The 18,306-nt window shown below is 40.0% G+C and overlaps 1 protein-coding gene across 2 annotated transcripts in view; it reads right to left on the bottom strand.

Annotated features, from left to right (window-relative positions):
• The window catches only part of RTTN (rotatin), an 87,561-nt gene extending 71,625 nt beyond the window's left edge, over positions 1–15,936 (bottom strand). For both annotated transcript variants that reach the window (XM_062633077.1, XM_062633076.1), the window contains exons 1-9: positions 15,791–15,936; positions 14,814–15,001; positions 13,238–13,430; positions 11,373–11,462; positions 10,188–10,266; positions 8,845–8,959; positions 6,474–6,624; positions 5,367–5,532; positions 1,007–1,188 (exon numbers count right to left, since the gene is read on the bottom strand). In XM_062633077.1, coding sequence (XP_062489061.1) covers positions 1,007–1,188; positions 5,367–5,532; positions 6,474–6,624; positions 8,845–8,959; positions 10,188–10,266; positions 11,373–11,462; positions 13,238–13,430; positions 14,814–15,001; positions 15,791–15,821 — 1,195 coding nt within the window. In that variant the 5' untranslated portion in view covers positions 15,822–15,936. The remainder of the gene's footprint in view (positions 1–1,006; positions 1,189–5,366; positions 5,533–6,473; positions 6,625–8,844; positions 8,960–10,187; positions 10,267–11,372; positions 11,463–13,237; positions 13,431–14,813; positions 15,002–15,790) is intronic.
• Positions 15,937–18,306: the final 2,370 nt, after the last annotated feature.

Consider the following 18,306-nt stretch of genomic DNA (forward strand, 5'->3'; position numbering starts at 1 on the left):
TATAAGTAAAAGAGAAGATGCCAGAAGTCATGAATGTGCTTGTGAAGAATTATTATTTACAGGTCACTATTCTGAAAAGGAAAAATCTAACTTGTTTTCATTTCAGTTTTGTTTATTACAGAAAAAGACTGAATAATTTTCGTGTGGACACAGATTAACGTTGATGTTACTATGAAATATACAAGTAAATTGGCATTTTGTGACAGAACAGAAAGTCACAAAAAGTTATAAACAATCATGAAAACAAGAGTAAATGGAAGTTTCATATATATTTCATATCACTGTTATAAATTAAAGCCTCTACCCAGCTCAGTAAATGTTGACAAGTACATTAAAAAACAAGTTTTAGTAACCTAGTCATAAACAGATACACATTTCCTACTCCTACATTTGAAAACCTTACCACATTTACCAATATCTGTTTTAACATACATTGGGTTACAATTAAATACTATTTTCAACAAACTAAGAGCAAAAAGACTGGCCTTCAAAAAGATGACGTAATTTAGAACCTAAAAAACTCATTTGTTGCAATTATCGTTATCAAAGTTTCCTAAACACAGCTACAGTTTGTTACTGCATTCACAAGAATAAAAATAAACCTTTTTCCAGATTTGTTGTTTATTATTTCTTGAACAGGAGGAAAAATCTAAGCTCAAAGAGATCAGAACATGTTTTGCTAAGTGTGGTTATTTTTTCATCTTCTTGAATGACATATTATCCAGCCACACAATTTTTCTACCAGACACCCACTTCTTCCTATCACTACTTCCCACCATCAGTAAAAAGCACTTGAAACTTCTGCAGCCATTCTGGAAAACACTCAGAAGATTCAAGCTTTATGCCCTGAACAAAGTTCCTAGAAAAGGACTGTTGTAACTACCTACAGTATACCAATAATTATCTGTACCTTATTTGAGGTACTCACCTTATAATAGCAATTTCTTAAGAGGCTTGTAGTAAAGATGGGAAGGATACATAGGTGAAATACTTAAAACTTTCTTACCTGTTCTTAAAAGAGGTATTGCATTTTCCAAGATGGAAACACAGAACTGAGGAAGGCTAAGCTGCTTCATCTGTAATTCCAAAGTGTCCTCATATTCAATAACAGGTAGGTCAATATGTGCTACATCAAGTGGGGAACGCAGAGAGATTCCGGAGTTTGCATTTGCTTGAGTACTGTTTCCACTTAATAAACAAACAAAACAAAGAAAAAAGAGACAGTTAACTCACAAAGAGTAAACCCATATATGTATAGATGTTAAAAATAGCATCAAGTGTTTTAATGTCCTCCTTCCTTAACACATATCCTTCCTTCTATCCCGGTCTTTCTCTGCTATCCAACAGTGTTGCGTAAGAATGGGATTTTGCTTGGCTCTTTTTTTTTTTAAATGTCAGAACTGGTAGTATCACAAGTGAACACATATTGTTTTGGCAGTCATCTTCAAATGCACTTAGCAATGTGTAACGGAAGAAATACACATACAATTAATACAGTGTTGCAAAAGAAAAATCAGCTGATTTGAAATGTTATTTTTGATGAATAATGTCTATCAGTTGATTGAAGCAAAGCCACTTACTAAATCAAATGTCAGCCTGAACTATGCTAAAACCATTCTATGCGGCTAGCCACAAGAATCCTTAGAAGGAAAATTAAATGCACCCTATGTTTAGACTTGTAGGACTTCTTTGTCGACTATAAAACAAAAAATATTCCCTTGCCCAAGAAAGCTTTAAGTGCAACCATGCATATATTACAAAACATACATACGGTTAATATATATGCAATTATTTCAAATTATGAGCTTTATATATAGTTTATAATTTTATTATTTTTCAAGTGCTTTAAAAAGAATCTTATTCTATTTGCAGCATTATAATCAATACAACTCAGAAAAAAATGTTTTTTAATTTTTTTTTCTTATCCTAAAGAACATTTAGAAACCTGGAATTGCTTTAAAAAAATGTAGAAATTTTATAGATTGTTTTATTTTTGTTTGGTTGCTTTATTATTAAGCAAGCTGAACAAACTGAACAGTGGTGTGACTATGTTACATTATATTCTCTAACTAAATGTAAAAGACGTCTAAAGAATATCAATTAAGAATTTAAATGTCATATATATTATAATAATCATTATTCATCATATTTTTCTTTATGCCGTCTCTGGGTTAAATTATACCTTCGTAAGAAATGAGGATTCATGGGCAGCAAGCAGCTCTACTGCAGCACACACAATGCAAGATGACAGTGTACAGTCATGAACAGTTCATAATATGACCTTATACTTTTAAGAAATTACCACACTCTGGTTTGTAGATGTCTCATCACCACCTTAACTAGTGTTTACTCTTATGTAGATTTCCTTACTACACTGATAGCCAGGCCAAACCTCTCTCTTGCAAAATATACACCAGCTATTATTAAACTGCTAACTGTTCAACTTGGGAAAATGGTCAGGTCCTAGAATTCATAAAGCCTGGAGGTCATTTACAGTGCTGTATTAGCTACATAACAAAAATCTAATATATTAGACTTAAGATGAGCAAAAATAACCTTTTAATATAATGACTCTTGAGATGTGCTTATAGTTAACTACATAAGGTATTCCCATCTATAATATCACAGTCTATTTGAATACCTAGGAGTTATCCAATCACTAAGTCAATACACTACAGAGACTCAGAACTACCAATAAGCACACAGTAAGGATTCACAAGAACTTACGAATTTCCACATACGAAATAACAGTGGTTCTTGAACAGCAGCTTTAAGTCTGTGTCAAGATGAGTGACAAAACCACCCAGAAAGAAAAAGATGAACACTTTGAGGGTATGCAGATAACTCATCATTTCATATTGAAGTCAATTTTTTAGATGTTATACAACCCAAATTTGTTGTCAGATTTCACAATAGAGTTTGAAAACATTTAAAGCATGTTTGACCAGACTGTACACTGTTACCTACAGGATGGCCATGCAACTTAAAAGAAGTTATGGGGTTATCTGCTGGAGAAAAAGAGAAATCCCTGACTTTACAGTAATAGACTGAATAAATGCTTTTCTGCATCTTACAAACACATGCACAAGCAATAACAATTGATAGAATCATAGAATAATAGAATAGTTAGGGTTGGAAAGGACCTTAAGATCATCTAGTTCCAACACCACAGCCATGGGCAGGGACACCTTACGCTAAATCATATCAGCCAAGGCTTCGTCCAGCGTGGTCCTGAACACTGCCAGGGGATGGAGCATTCACAACTTCCCTGGGCAACCTATTCCAGTGCCTCACCACCCTTACAGGAAAGAAATTCCTCCTTATATCCAATCTAAACTTCCTCTGTTTCAGTTTTAACCTGTTACCCCTTGTCCTATCACTATAGTCTCTAATGAAGAGTCCCTCCCCAGCATCCCTATAGGCCCCCTTCAGATACTGGAAGGCTGCTACGAGGCAGCCTTCCTCCAGGCTGAACAGCCCCAACTTCCTCAGCCTGTCTTCATATAGGAGGTGCTCCAGTCCCCTGATCATCCTCGTGGGCCTTCTCTGGACTTGTTCCAACACTTCCATGTCCTTTTTATGCTGAGGACACCAGAACTGCACACAATACTCCAGGTGAGGTCTCACGAGAGCAGAGTAGAGGGGCAGGATCACCTGCTTCGACCTGCTGGTCACCCTCCTTTTGATGCAGCCCACAGTACGGTTGGCTTTCTGGGCTGCAAGCGCACACTGCCGGCTCATGTTCATTTTCTCATCAACCAACACCCCCAAGTCATTCCCCACAGGGCTGCTCTGAATCTCTTCTCTGCCCAACCTGTAGCTGTGACTGGGATTGCTCCGACCCAGGTGTAGGACCTTGCACTTGCCATAGTCAAACTTCATAAGGTTGGCATCAGCCCATGTTACAAACGTGTCGAGGTCCCTCTGAATGGCATTCCTTCCCTCCTGCGTATCAACCGAACCACACAGCTTGGTGTCATCGGCAAACTTGCTGAGGGCGCACTCAATCCCACTGTCCATGTCAGCAACAAAGATGTTAAACAAGACCGGTCCCAACACCAATCCCTGAGGGACGCCACTCGTTACTGGTCTCCAGCTGGACTTTGAGCCATTGACCACAACTCTTTGTGTGCGGCCATTCAGCCAGTTCTTTATCCACCAAGTGATCCATCCATCAAATTGATGTCTCTCCAATTTAGAGACAAGGATGTCGTGTGGGACAGTGTTGAACGCTTTACACAAGTCCAGGTAGATGACATCAACTGCTCTACCCCTGTCCATCAGTTCTGTAGCCCCATCATAGAAGGCCACCAAATTGGTCAGGCAGGATTTCCCCTTAGTGAAGCCATGCTGTCACCAAGCACCTTGTTGATTTTCATGTGCCTCAGCATGCCTTCCAGAATGTGCTCCAAGTTTCTGCCAGGCACAGAGGTGAGACTGACAGGTCTGTAATTCTCCAGGTCATCCATTTTCCCCTTCTTGAACATGGGGGTTATATTTCCCTTTTTCCAGTCATCGGGAGCTTCACCTCACTGCATGATTTCTCAAATATGATGGCCAGCGGCTTCCCAACTTCATTTGCCAGCTCCTTCAGGACCCGCAGATGGATCTCATCAGGACCCATGGACTTGTGCACGTTCAGATTTTTAAGATGGTCTCGAACCAGATCCTCTCCTACAGTGGGCGCAAGGTCTTCATTCTCACAGTCCCTGCATCTGCCTTCCACGACTTGGGTGGTGTGGTCAGAGCCTTTGCCAGTGAAGACCGAGGCAAAGAAGTCATGCAGAACCTCAGCCTTCTCCAAATCCAGGGTAGCCAGTTCTCCCTATAGCTTCCTGAGGGGGCCTACGTTCTCCCTAGTCTGTTTTTTATTTGCTATGTACCTGTAGAATCCTTCCTGTTATCTTTAATACCTCTAGCTAAGTTTAATTCTAAGTGAGCCTTAGCTTTCCTAACCTGGTCCCTAGCTTCCTGGACAACATCCCTGTATTCTGCCCAGGCTGCCTGTCCTTGCTTCCACTTACTGTAAGCCTCTTTTTTCATTTGAATTTTCCTCAGGAGCTCTTTATCCATCTAAGGAGGTCTCCTGGCCCTCGTGCTGCACTTCCTTCTGGTTGGGATGCAACACGCCTGAGCTTGTAGCAGGTGATCCTTGATACTAAGAGATTTTGTTAAAAGTGTTGGTTGGGACAGAATGTGGCAGGTAAAACTGACCTTGGGTATTCTGACCACTACTTAAACAACTGCACAATTCATAAATATGGCTTGAATTTTCACAGGTTAACAAAACTTTCATATAATCCCACACACTGACAAGGAGCTTATGATATATTCCTCTATTAATACTTATTTCCTATTTTATTCACCTGGAAGATGCTGCATCCCAATCTTGACCATCTCCTCTAGGACGCTGAACTGTACGTCCAATCACAGATGGCCGGGGGCTACTACTTCCAGGTGATGGATTCTGAGAACGAGGAGGACCTCTTGCTTCTTGACAGTAAGATATAGATGAATTTTGGGAAGCCGTGCCTTTATGTAATACAAATCATATGTTTTCCATTAATGGAATCCATTATTATGAAAGATTCTACATAGCGATGTAATGGTAAAAGTAACTAAGGTAGGATATGGAAAACACCAGGTAAATATTGGTGAACTAGGACAATCTATCACTGGCAAGTAGCAGAGTTTGGAAACTCAATTCCAAGGCAAAACCACTGAAAATTAGAGCTGAATCATAAATCTTGAGTTTTAAAACTACAAACATACCATCTGACTAAGGCCATGGATTTGTTGATGTTGTAACTGAATTAGCAAAGAAACAGCCAACGTCATTGATTAAGACACCAAATATAGGGGCAATCTTATGAAGGCAACCAGACTACCAATGTAGAGAAACAAAGTTGATTAAATTCAGCTAACAAAATGGAAATAGGAAGACCATTATAATTAATCTAGCCTATTAAATCTACCAAGTTTAAACAGTGAGAACATTGCGAAATAGCCCTAATGACCGTAAAACCCAAAATAATGATTAAACTTTTCTAGGCCATCAGCATAAAGAAAAAATAATAAAGAACATTAACATAGCTCGTGAAATTAGTAACTGAATTGTTAACCACAGGGACTTGAAAAATTCTCTGAAACTCTGCCCACTTTTATTTTACAGATTTAATTTAGGTTTACTTAAAAAAGTCCCTCTTCTGGTGACATACAAACAAGCTGGATACTGGGAAAAGTTGACGAATGAAGAATCACAGGAAATTGTAAAAACTAATAAGTATTTTAAAATAATACAAGTACTCCAAAAATAATTACTAACATGAATAGTACTGAACACGATTATTTAGCAAAACAGTTTCACAAGAATACATTTGCTATAATGTTGTGGACTGTCATTTTTTAAAAATCATTTTAATCTTACCTGTATGAAAAACACAACAGCATTTAAAATATCTAAAAATACCTACCTTGCTCTGTGGAAGAAAAACTTGGATCTCTGTGAAAGTTAAGTCTGCTTCTCAAGAAGACACACAACTGTTGAAGGCACGACACAGCCTGTAAAGCTAACTGACATCTTCCATCTCCTCCAAAAGCCAGGTTTAGCAGAGACAAAAGGCTCTGCAAATGTAAAACACACTTTAAAAGAATAGTCAGCGACATGGACAGTGGGATTGAGTGCACCCTCAGCAAGTTTGTTGACAACACCAAGCTGTGTGGTTGCACTCAACACACTGGAGGGTAGAGATGCCATCCAGACGGACCTTGACAGGTTCGAAGGATGGGTCCATGCAAACCTTACAAAGTTCAACAAGGCCATGTGCAAAGCACTGCACCTGAGTCGGTGCAATACCAAGCACAAATACAGGCTGGGCAGAGACTGGCTTGAGAGCAGCCCTGAGGAGAAAGACTTGTGGGTGTTAGCTAACAGAAAGCTCAACATGAGCTGGCAGTGTGCGCTTGCAGTCCAGAAAGCCAATGATATCCAGGGCTTCATCAAATGAAGTGTAACCAGCAGGTTGAGGGAGGTGGTTCTCCCCCTCTTTTGCGACACCCCCATCTGGAGCAGTGTTCAGCTCTGGGACCTCCAACCCAAGAAAGACATGGACCTGTTAGAATGTGTCCAGAGAAGCACCACAAAGATGATCAGAGGGCTGGAGCGCTTCTCCTATGAAAACAGGCTGAGAGAGTTGGAGCTGTTCAGCCTGGAGAAGAGAAGGCTCCAGGAAAGCTTATGGCAGCTTTCCAGTCCTGAAAAGGGGCCTACAAGAAAACTGGAGACAGACTTTTTACACGGGCTGGTAGCTGGTAGTAGCAAGATAAGGAGGAATGGTTAAGGCTGACACAGTGGAGAGTTAGATTAGATATTAGGAAAAAATTCTTCACTATGAGGCTGGTGAGACACTGGCATAGGTTGCCCTGAGAAGCTGTGGATGCCCCATCCCTGGAAGTGGTCAAGGCCAGTTTGGATGGGGTTTTGAGTAACTTGGTCTAGTGGAAGGCGTCCCTGCCCATGGTAGGGGCATTGGAAATAGAAAATTTTTAAGGTTGCTTCCAACCTTCTCTATCATCGAATGAAAATCATCAACATTGGTAGCTGAACATTAATGAACCTCCATGAACACTCTTGCCAGCAAGTCTTTCACTAAATACAGGTCATAAACGTTTCTAAATATTTAAAACTCACAGCAAATAATAAATAGGCTTAGCTAGTGTTTTCTTACTGAATGCAAGACTGTAAATTGTATGAGTTCCACACTATATTTTCAATAAAGTCACTATGCTCTAAAGGCTCATTATATGGGAGCCCATTAGAGGGTGTGCATCTGACAGTGACACAGTTTCACCTTACTCAGATGAAACAAAGTATTAGTTCAACATACTTCATTACTGATTGGTAGAATCATAGAATAGTTAGGGTTGGAAACGACCTTAAGATCATCTAGTTCCAACACCCCTCCAATGGGCAGGGGCAACTCACACTAGACCATGTCACCCAAGGCTCTGTCCAAACTGGCCTTGAACACTGCCAGGAATGGAGGATTCACAATTTCCTCAGGCAACCTATTCCAGTGCCTCACCACCATCACAGTAAAGAATTTCCTCCTTATATCCAATCCAAACTTCCTCTGTTTAAGTTTTAACCTGTTACCCCTTGTCCTATCACTACAGTCTCTAATGAAGAGTCCCTCCCCAGCATCCCTATAGGCCCCTTTCAGATACTGGAAGGCTGCTATGAGGTCTCCACACAGCCTTCTCTTCTCCAGGCTGAACAGCCTCAACTTTCTCAGCCTGTCTTCATACAGGAGGTGCTCCAGTCCCCTGATCATCCTCATGGCCCTTCTCTGGACTTGTTCCAACAGTTCCATGTCCCTTTTATGTTGAGGACACCAGAACTGTACACAGTACTCCAAGTAAGGTCTCACGAGAGCAGAGTAGAGGGACAGGATCACCCCCTTCGACCTGCTTCTTTTGGTGCAGCCCAGGATACGGCTGGCTTTCTGGGCTGCGAGCTCACACTGCCAGCTCATGTTCATTTTCTCATTGACCAACACTCCTAAGTCCTTCTCCAAAGGGCTGCTCTGAATCTCTTCCCTGCCCAACCTGTAGCTGTGCCTGGGATTGCTCCCAGGAACTATACAGTAATATATACTATTACAACTAAGTAACTTTCTAAACACAATACATAGCTAATGAACCCTCTTCCATGCACCTAGAATTTACATAAAGGAACTTTTGTTTAGCTATTTTGTTTGGAAACAAACTGTATTATTTACATCAATTTTTACTTGACACAACTCATAGCACAATAAAACCCTTAAATTTTATATGAATTCTTGCCTGTACAATCTTTGGCCTTTGAAGGAAGATCTCAGCAGGAAAATCTTGCATAATTACATCCTGAAGAAGCTCACACGTACTCCAAATTAAACTTTGGTTGTTACTTCTCAAAGAGCTAAAAATGAAGTTCATATTTAAATATGTATTAAAACAAACAAATAAAAAGAAATAATTAGCTTGAACAAGTCTTTACAATAAAGTTATAATCATAACACTAAAGAATCTGAAGAAAGAAAATGCTATAGTTCTATTGTCATACCATATTTAAACTTGAATTATTCCTTATCTATGCTCATTTTGTATACAACAAAGAAAAAACTCAATTCCAGCTATTATCAAACCATGTCAAATTAAGTTTCCAGAAAAATCTTTATTGATTCTGAATTTGGAATTAAAACAACTGGAAAATCCCTGTGAAGCTAGTGATTATCTCAGTGGTACACAGCAAGTAATCTCTTACCAATAAGGAAGTTTTTTCATTATTAAGGTTCATATATGACTTAAAAGTGTTGTAATTACATGTGGGAAGTTACATAAAGGAAGAGATTTATTAGCTATCCTCTAGTATGTATATTAGTAAATAACAAGAACCTTTTGGGTATTCTACTGCAGTTTTTTATATTTTTATTGTTTCCAAAACCACTGGGGAAAAGGAAAAAAAAATAAAAAAATCAAATATGTCCACTTTTAAGGATCTATGCTCTTTTTCTCAACTCAGGCATAAAGGAAATTAAATATTGAAGATGCTTGCCAGCTTCAGAGATCTTTCAAAAGGAAATATATATATATTACAAGAAAGCTTGTAATATATGGTTAGAGTAGACTTATTAAATACTCCTGTGCATGAAACTGCATTGCAGGCTATGCTAGAAATCTATCACAGCTCTGTGTGAACTCATAAGGAATTGCAACTACAGTACTTTTCCTTGGGCCACCTCAAACACTGATTTTCTAAATTAAAATAGAAAAATAAAATTAAGCACTGCAGAATGATGATATGAATAATGCAATGCCTGGATAAGGCATTGTACCTAAACTTACCAGCCTAAACCTAGTTAAGCTACCTCAGAAAGCATGGATTTCTCTACCAAGTGGCTGTGGGAGTACATTAAATAATGATTTTATTCCAGCCTGTTCCAAAACTAACTGAATGAAATCTTTGATCCACTTGAGATATTCAGAAGACAGACTAAAGTGCCATGAACAAAAATATGGAAAAAAAAATTAACCCATTAGGTCATTTACAGGACAGAGTAATGATGCAAAAGGACACAAATTTAGAACCACTCTTACCCAAGAAAAAAAAAAAATACCAGCAAGCCATCATGTCTTTATTACCATACCTTTCATGTGATGAAAGAACATGCCTATCTGTTGAAGTCAGAGTTAGCCAAGGAAACGTGGAAAATTTCAAGCATTTCACTGCAAAAAAAGAGAGTATTTTGCAGTATATTTTATAGAAATGTTATACTGTGTATTTCCGTGGCAATGTCAAGAACCTATGAACTATATACTATCTGAAATAGAAAGACTTTTTAGTAAATGCAGACTTATACTAAAGTGCTTCTAATGAGTTTTCAGCAATACCAAAAAAACACTAAGGTCATCTCAAATCAAGATGGAATGTTTATTGAAGAAAGTTTTAGCAAATAGAAGAAGTAACAGCATTAGTAGCAGAGTACACAATCCCCCACATCATGCTTTTAGATTATAATTTTGTTCTGCTACTAAAGAATATTTATTAACACAATCTCAAAAAAAAAAAATAAATTTTGACCTCATGCTTTTATTCTTACAGCAGAAGAAATTGTAGTTGTTACTAAATTATGACACATAATAACTTTTTAACTAACATAACTTTAAAGCTATTTTTAAGTTAAAGTTTGTAATAATTATTGTGCAATTTGACACACTACTCAAAAAGTAATCTGGTGATTTACGTACAATAACTGCAAAGTCATATTTTAAAATCTAACTCTTAGCACTGTATTGTATTCTATGTTAAATATGACACTCTCCTATGAACTGCTACTAGTATACTGGTACACCTAAAGACTTGCCAAAATGCTGGTCTGTGTCTGTGAAACATTTTATATCATTTTACTGACCAAAAAAATAAAAGCATAACATTGGTTTTCATTTAGATGCAACATAAAGATTTCTAAAGCACCTAATCTAGTTTTCTGAAAAGCAGAAAGGTACTTCAGACTAAGTTTTGTTGAAATAAAACAGTAATCAAAAAGCTACTTTTGATTACAGAACACAAATCTTCTAAAAAGCATTACCAATTTAAATATTTTTTTAATTACAGCATATTTTACCATATTTCAAAGTTACACTATTTCCTAGAGAAGACATCTATTAAGATGTCATTTTCATAAGCATTATAATTGTAGTTTCTGTGATAACAGATTTCACAGAACAACAGGAAAATAGCCAATAATAATATTCATAATGGCATTCAATCTAAATTACAATTCTAGCCACTTTCTGTAATTAACATATTCTTATTCTATAGCTGTACATACCAACTGTTCTTTTGGGAGGTATTACTAACTGTGGCAGATGACTTCTACCTTGACAAAAATATCCAGCGAATAATTCCTCTTGAGGCAGAACTAAAACACATAAAGAGGAAGTTTAAAAAAGTACACTAACAGAAAATACCCAACCAAAAGCAAAACTCAATTTATCACAATGCTTTTCGTGAACTGCCTCCCTTATGCCCTTGAGTTTTAACCTGTTAAGGAAACAGATTTAAAATAGTTTCAGATGATCAGTAAAGTGGAGTAAAAAGAATGTGTCAATGCTTATTTTTTCCAATCATATTCTGGAACCGTAACTTTTTTTTTCCATTTTCCTATACTACCTTCCATTCCATACAAGCAATAGTAAAAAATAATTACACAAAATGTATTGCCCAATGGAGAACTGGCAGCCAAAAAACCAAAAACTTTCCTCTAATCTACCTACTTAGTAATAAAATTAACTTTTTAAATCAACTACTTAAAACCTTTTTCTACTGTAACTGCTGTCTTTTCAGGTCAGCTAAAAAGCTGTCCACCTGGTATAAAATATGCAAATTATTAAATACAGGTAATTAAATACAAGCTGTATACACAAGGTATGTAATACTAAAAGCAATCAATCTCTCCACATTATAATATTTGGTTCAAAGGATCAAATCAGATAATGCCCAGATTATTACTTTACAATTCTTCCCAGTTACTGAAATTGATATAGAAAGAATACAACAATCCTGCTAGCAACTATTAAGAATATTTCATACACACACGTACACAATTCACAGCATAAAGAGAAATTATGTACAATACTTCAAAGGGGTAGTTTTGAAAAGATATAGATGAAGAATGCATATGTAAAAGTTTATTGTATTATGCCCCTATGTGAGCACATGGTGGAAAAAAAAGGGAAGGGGGGAGAGATAAAAAGGCAATGTAAAAAAAAAAAAAAAAAAGGAAGTGCAAGAAAGAAAAGAGGGAAGAGGGTGGGGGAAATCAATCACCAGCCACTACACAGTTCTAGCAAACTAAAACTCCAAGCATTAGACAGGCTGCAGGAAATTACTTTTATCTCTGAGATTGCACAGTATGAGTGACAGAGGTGTGGCCATTACTACACCATCCAGTATGCCAGCAGTCTTTCCCACAAGAACCAGGAGAATGAAGTAAGGACAGCCATGGTATGTAATTTTATCCTCTACACTTCTTGCTAAATTTTGTAAGGCAGAAGAGAACCATATCGGTTTACTTCTTGACTACATCTAAGAAGCACTGTAAATCGTTATAACAGATCAATAACAAGCTAGATAACAGAAGCACCTCACAGATATATGAAGCACTTCACACGTCATTTTAAACAGCTGACATATTTATACATAGCAGATATTTATCCATAACTAAGCAGATTGAACACAATAAATGTAGCTTTCTTAGAACCACTTACTGCCTTTTTTTTATTTGAATTGCTTTCAAAGTTAGAGTCTACTATACAAAGAAAAAAAGCAAAGCATACACGCTTAATTGTAGATTTGTTCAGAATTGCTAAAATTGCTGCCATAAAGCTGTCTTTGAAAGTTACTCCTACGTCGTGCCCTTTTTACATTATAGCAAACAGATATTACACACTGAAAAAAATAGAGAAGATCTGACTACAAATAACAGGATTGTTCTTATGCAGAGAATGCCATTACAGGAATGGCACTATCTGATTTAGCTAAGATCACTCCTTCTCTAGCAGAATCTGCTTTCCATATACTTCACTGATCTCTCAGGAATAATCTGCCAGCTTTGCCCGAAAATATCAGCCTAGGAACTTCTCCTCTACTTTATTTTTACTTTAAATAAATCATATCTCAAAATATGTAATTTACCTGGTTGATCTACTGAAGTCTGAGACTGAGTTTCATAACATAAAGAACTAGAAGGAAGTCCACAAGGAAGGAAGAACAGTCCATCCACAATCCCATCAATTATGGCCTGCAAGTTTGGATCCACATTGGGGCGAAGCTGAGAGAAGAATTCCACTGCACCAATTTCAACCATTCTCTGAGCAGCAGGTGGATGCTACATTAGGACAAATAACTGGCAAAGTTAGCCTGAAAAGTTTCAATGTCTCCCAGGAAGTGTGGAGGGTGGCAGCATAGGGAGGAAAGATGTAATCAAAAGTTATATTTTGCCTTTATCCATTTAGGCCATTCATCAAGGACAGAATTTTTTTTCCTCTGCATAGCTGCTCTTTAGTGATTAAAACACAAAAACGTAAGAATCTGAGATCTCTGAAATGTCTGAAACATTTCATCAAATCTTTCAAAAAAGTTGCACCATTGTTTAAATCTTCAGTTTCCAGGAACAGTGCAAATGCTTAGCTGCAAGACATGCCCCAAGGAAGAAATTAAATACCAAACGAGAAACTGAAGGAGCAGAAAAATTAAAGTAGAAACCCAGAAATTAATTATTTTTTCCCCAACTCTCTAGTCATTCAAATTGTTTTAATTTTTTGTCTACACACAGTGGCTTTATTATTCCTGTCTTTATAACTAATTACATGGAGCTACAAAACCAAAAACCAATTTTATTTAACTCCAGGATTCTAAAGACAGAATCATAGAATTGTTACAGTTGGAAGGCTCCTCTGGAGATCATCTAGTCCAATCCCCTGCCAAGGCAGGGCCACCTATAGCAGGTTACACAGGAATGAGCCTAGGTGGCTTTGAATGCCTCCAGAGAGGGAGACTCCACAACCCCCCTGGACAGCCTGTTTCAGTGCTCTGCCACTCTCAACATAAAGAAGTTCTTCCTCATACTGAGGTGAAACTTCTCATGTTTCTGTTTATGGCCACTGCTCCTCACCCTGTTCCTGGGCACCACTGAAAAGAATCTGGCACCATCATCCTGACACCTGCCTTTGAGATATTTGTATGCATTAATGCGACCTCTTCTCAGTCTTCTCTTAACAGGCCCAGCTCCTGCCATCTCTCTTTGTGAGAGAGATGCTCCAGACCCCTGATCATCCTTATGATCCTTTGCTGGACCTTCTGCAGAACTTTCTTGTCTTTCTTATACTGAGGAACCCAGTGCTGGACACAGTACTTGAGACGTGGTCTCATCACAGGCGAGTAGAGGGGGAGGATCACCTCCCTTGACCTGCTGGCCTACTCCTGATGCATCACAGGATACTATTGGCCCTCCTGGCTTCAAGGGCATACTGCTGGCTCATAGTGAACTTATCATCTACCAGTACTCCCAGGTCCTTCTCAGCTGAACTGCTATTTAATAGGTCAGCACTCAACCTGTACTGGTACTCAGAGCTCTTCCTCCCCAGGTACAGTACCCTTACTCTTCCCTTTACTGAACCTCATATGGTTTCTCTCCGCCCAATTTTCCAGCCCATCAATGTCTCACTGATAAAGACATATGGTTTAATTATAAATAAATAGTATGTCATACCTTGATCAAACTGTTCACAAAACTTAGTACTTCCTCTTTTATTGGTACAACTGGAAAATTGAACCACTCCAAAAGATTAAGGAAAAGCACTTTCTCATGGACTAGATCTGCATATGATATCAAGTTATGATCTAATTTAAACAGAATAGTCTTCAGAGATCGTTCTCTTATCTCTGCCAGTTCATGACCTGTCAAAAAAACACAAACCAACAAAACAGGATTCAAAAACTCAAAAAATTATATGTCATAAGTTACTTCTTATTTGGACAAACAGAATACTGCCAAAGATCAGTGAAAAAAAGCTAGCTTTTACACTGTCAGATTATGCTTACCAGGAAGACAAATATGACTGTTCCCAGCAGCAGTAAGCTATTCAGGTATGTTTGCATGGTGTAAAGAGGTGAAATACTGTAAAATATACTGATATAATCTGATGCCAAATTATAAGAGAATAGCCTTTTTCTTAAAGCACACAACTAAAATCCAAACACCTCTACCAAACTGTATTGTGGATCCCGAAAAATGCATCACACCAACAAGTCGGACAAAAGTCTACCCAAGACCATTGGAGGAAAAGTCTGTCTCTGAAGACGAAAGCCTGCGGCGTTCCCTAGGAATGTGTCACCCTGTGCCACAGTCCCCTCCACGTCTGCAGCGGCGAATCGAATGGAAAAGCAAAAGGCAGAAAAGTGACAAGGGACTCAAAGGAGATACCGATCGGGAGTGGGGCGGAAGCGGAGGCTGGGCAGGGACAACCCTGCTCCTCGAGTACCAAGAAAGGAGCCGTCAGCTCCCCCCCCTTCACCTCCCCGCCAGCAGCCGAGCTCCACACAGGACCGACGGCCCCGTTTCGCAGGTGAAACCCCCGCCACGCCGTACGAGGACGGGGGGCAGGGGCCCCGCCGTACCCCTGCACACAGCCCCGCGGAGGCGCCAGGACAGCCGCGACGCCCCGGGAGAGCGACGGGAGCCGTTACCCAGCTTCCTGACGAGCGACGATAACTCCATCGCGCTCGTCTCCCCGCCACATTCAACCGCCGCGCCGGTTCCGCCGCCAGTGCGCCCCGCCTGGCCAACGGCGGCCACGGTGCACTTTGGGAAATGTAGTCCTCACCCTGCGGCCCGCCGCGTCCCCACCCCGCCGCTGCCTCTCGCGGAGCACGCTGGGAGCTTCCCTCCCCGCTGCGGAACCGCGGGGCGCGCCGGGGGCAGCATAAGCAACTACAACTCCCATAAGCAACAACAGCCCCGGGCCGAGCCCGCCAGCTCCCTGCGGGAACCGGAGGGGCGGCCTGGGGTTGACGGGGAGCGTGCAGTCGGGGCTGAGAGGGGTGCAGGTGGAGCTCGCTTGGCGCAGGGCGCGGCCCGGGGGGACAATGATAAGGCAACTGTGCGTCTTAAAACCTGGCCGTATTCCCGGCATGATGGCTCGAAGCGCCGTACGCGGGTAATGGGGTGATGGTACCGGGGACTGGTGTGCTGAAGGCTGGATCGATGGGCTGTGGCCAGGGGTATGCGTTTCAACAAGGCACAGTGCTGAGTCCTGCACTTGGGTCACAACAACCCCATGCAGTGCTGCAGGCCTGGGGAAGAGTGGCTGGAAAGCTGCTTGGAGGTAAAGGACCTGGGAGTGTTGATCAATGGAGCTGAGCGTGAGAAGTTTGTGCCCAGGCAGCCAAGAAGCCCATAGGCATCCTGGCCTGTATCAGAAATAGTGTGGCCAGCAGGGCCAGGGCAGTGATCGTCCCACTGTAGTCAGCACTGGTGAGGCCACACCTAGAGCACTGTGCTCAGTTCTGTGCCCCTCACTACAAGAAAGACACAGATGCTGGAGCGGTTCCATAGAAGGGCAGTGAAGCTGATGAGGGGCCTGGAGTTCAATTCTTATGAGGAATGGCTGAGGGAACTGCGCTTGTTTAGTCTGGAGAAGAGAAGGCTCAGGGGGGACCTTACCACTCTCTACAAATACCTGGAAGGAGATTGTAGTGAGGTGGGGTTCGGTCTCTTCTCCCCAGTAGCAAGTGATAGGACAAGAGGTAGCAGCCTCAGGCTGTGCTGGGGGAGCTTTAGGTTGAATATTAGGAAAAATTTCTTCACAGAGGTGGTTGTCAGGCATTGTAACAGGCTTCCCAGAAAAGTGGTGGAATCGCCATCCCTGGAAGTGATCAAAAATTGTGTAGATGAGGCCCTCAGTGACATGGTTCAGTGGTGGTCTTGGCAGTCCTGGGGTGATGGTTGGATTTAATGATCTTAAAGGTTTTTTCCAACCTAGCTGATCCTATTATTCTATGAAGGCAAGTGGGTGCCCGGCTAGCCGCAATCAAAGCAGTAACTGCTGTGCTTTGCCCCGGCAGGAGCTGTGACCAAAGTGTTCTCCTTCCTGCTTGAATGTGGGCTCTGTACATACCTGGAGGATGATGGCTTCTCGTATCTCACATTCTGCTACCGCTCTTCAACATGTATTTGCAACTTCTGCAAAGATCAGGGGCTTTTTTTATTGTTGGCTGAGTCCAGACATGAAATTAAAATGGAAGGGGTGTGTTTCCTCATCCTTTAGTATCCACATGGTCCTGATTGGGATGCCAAGGAATTATTTATGTTCACAGTAATAACAGAGTATCTGCTAATGTGCGGTATGGTAGATGCAAATGATTTCAAAAATGATGTATATGACTGCCCTATATAATTCATTTTCTAACTTGGTTTCCATCACTGGGCTACTCTTTCACAGTAAACTTACATTAATGTCCTCCATCTGCTGTATCAAGGTTGTACTAAATTCTTAATTCCAACTCAGAACTGTCTGTCATTTTGCAAGACAGTATTTCTGTCAGTGGAGCAATAAAAAAAAAGGGCTTCATTAAGCTAATTATAAATGTACGATGACTGCTGCAGTGAGAGTTTTTGTTTCCACAAGAGACTGAACTCATATCTATCAGTGCTTTTCAAGAGCAATTCCAAAGAAGTAGTATTCTCTAAAAATTCCTTTTAGCTATGCGTGATATGATCATGCAATGAAATATGAAGATATCTAATCAGATGTGCACAGGACCGCTCACATTTCCCTAACTAGAACTGGTGGGAACTTTATGAGACCCCATAGGAGACTCACAGTAGTAATAGAATGGATTTGTATCTCATTTGTCCAGCAAGGAGAGGGAATTGCTGAAGCGTTCATTTCCCACAAAAGACTATATTAAAATAGTGCTTCAGAAGAGATGCATTATTCACATTTATAAGAATGTTTAATGCATGTCCTTTTCACCTGTTTAAATTAAAAAAAAAAAACAAATATTTTCTTATGCTGTCTTCAGTGTCTGAATTAGTACCTACTCAAAGGATTCTTACAAAAAAAGTTGTTACTAATGCGGAGGTGACACATGCACTCTCCATTGCTAATATGCTCCTGCACTGTAAGCATGGGCATTTCATTCAGATTTTCTTAACCTGAGACCTAATTAAGTTCAACTTAAAAAATATTCCTAACTTTGAG

The sequence above is a fragment of the Pezoporus occidentalis genome, unplaced genomic scaffold (assembly GCF_034315485.1).
Source record: "Pezoporus occidentalis ecotype Australia unplaced genomic scaffold, CSIRO_AGI_Poc_V1 ctg4, whole genome shotgun sequence".
Classification (NCBI taxonomy): domain Eukaryota; kingdom Metazoa; phylum Chordata; class Aves; order Psittaciformes; family Psittacidae; genus Pezoporus; species Pezoporus occidentalis.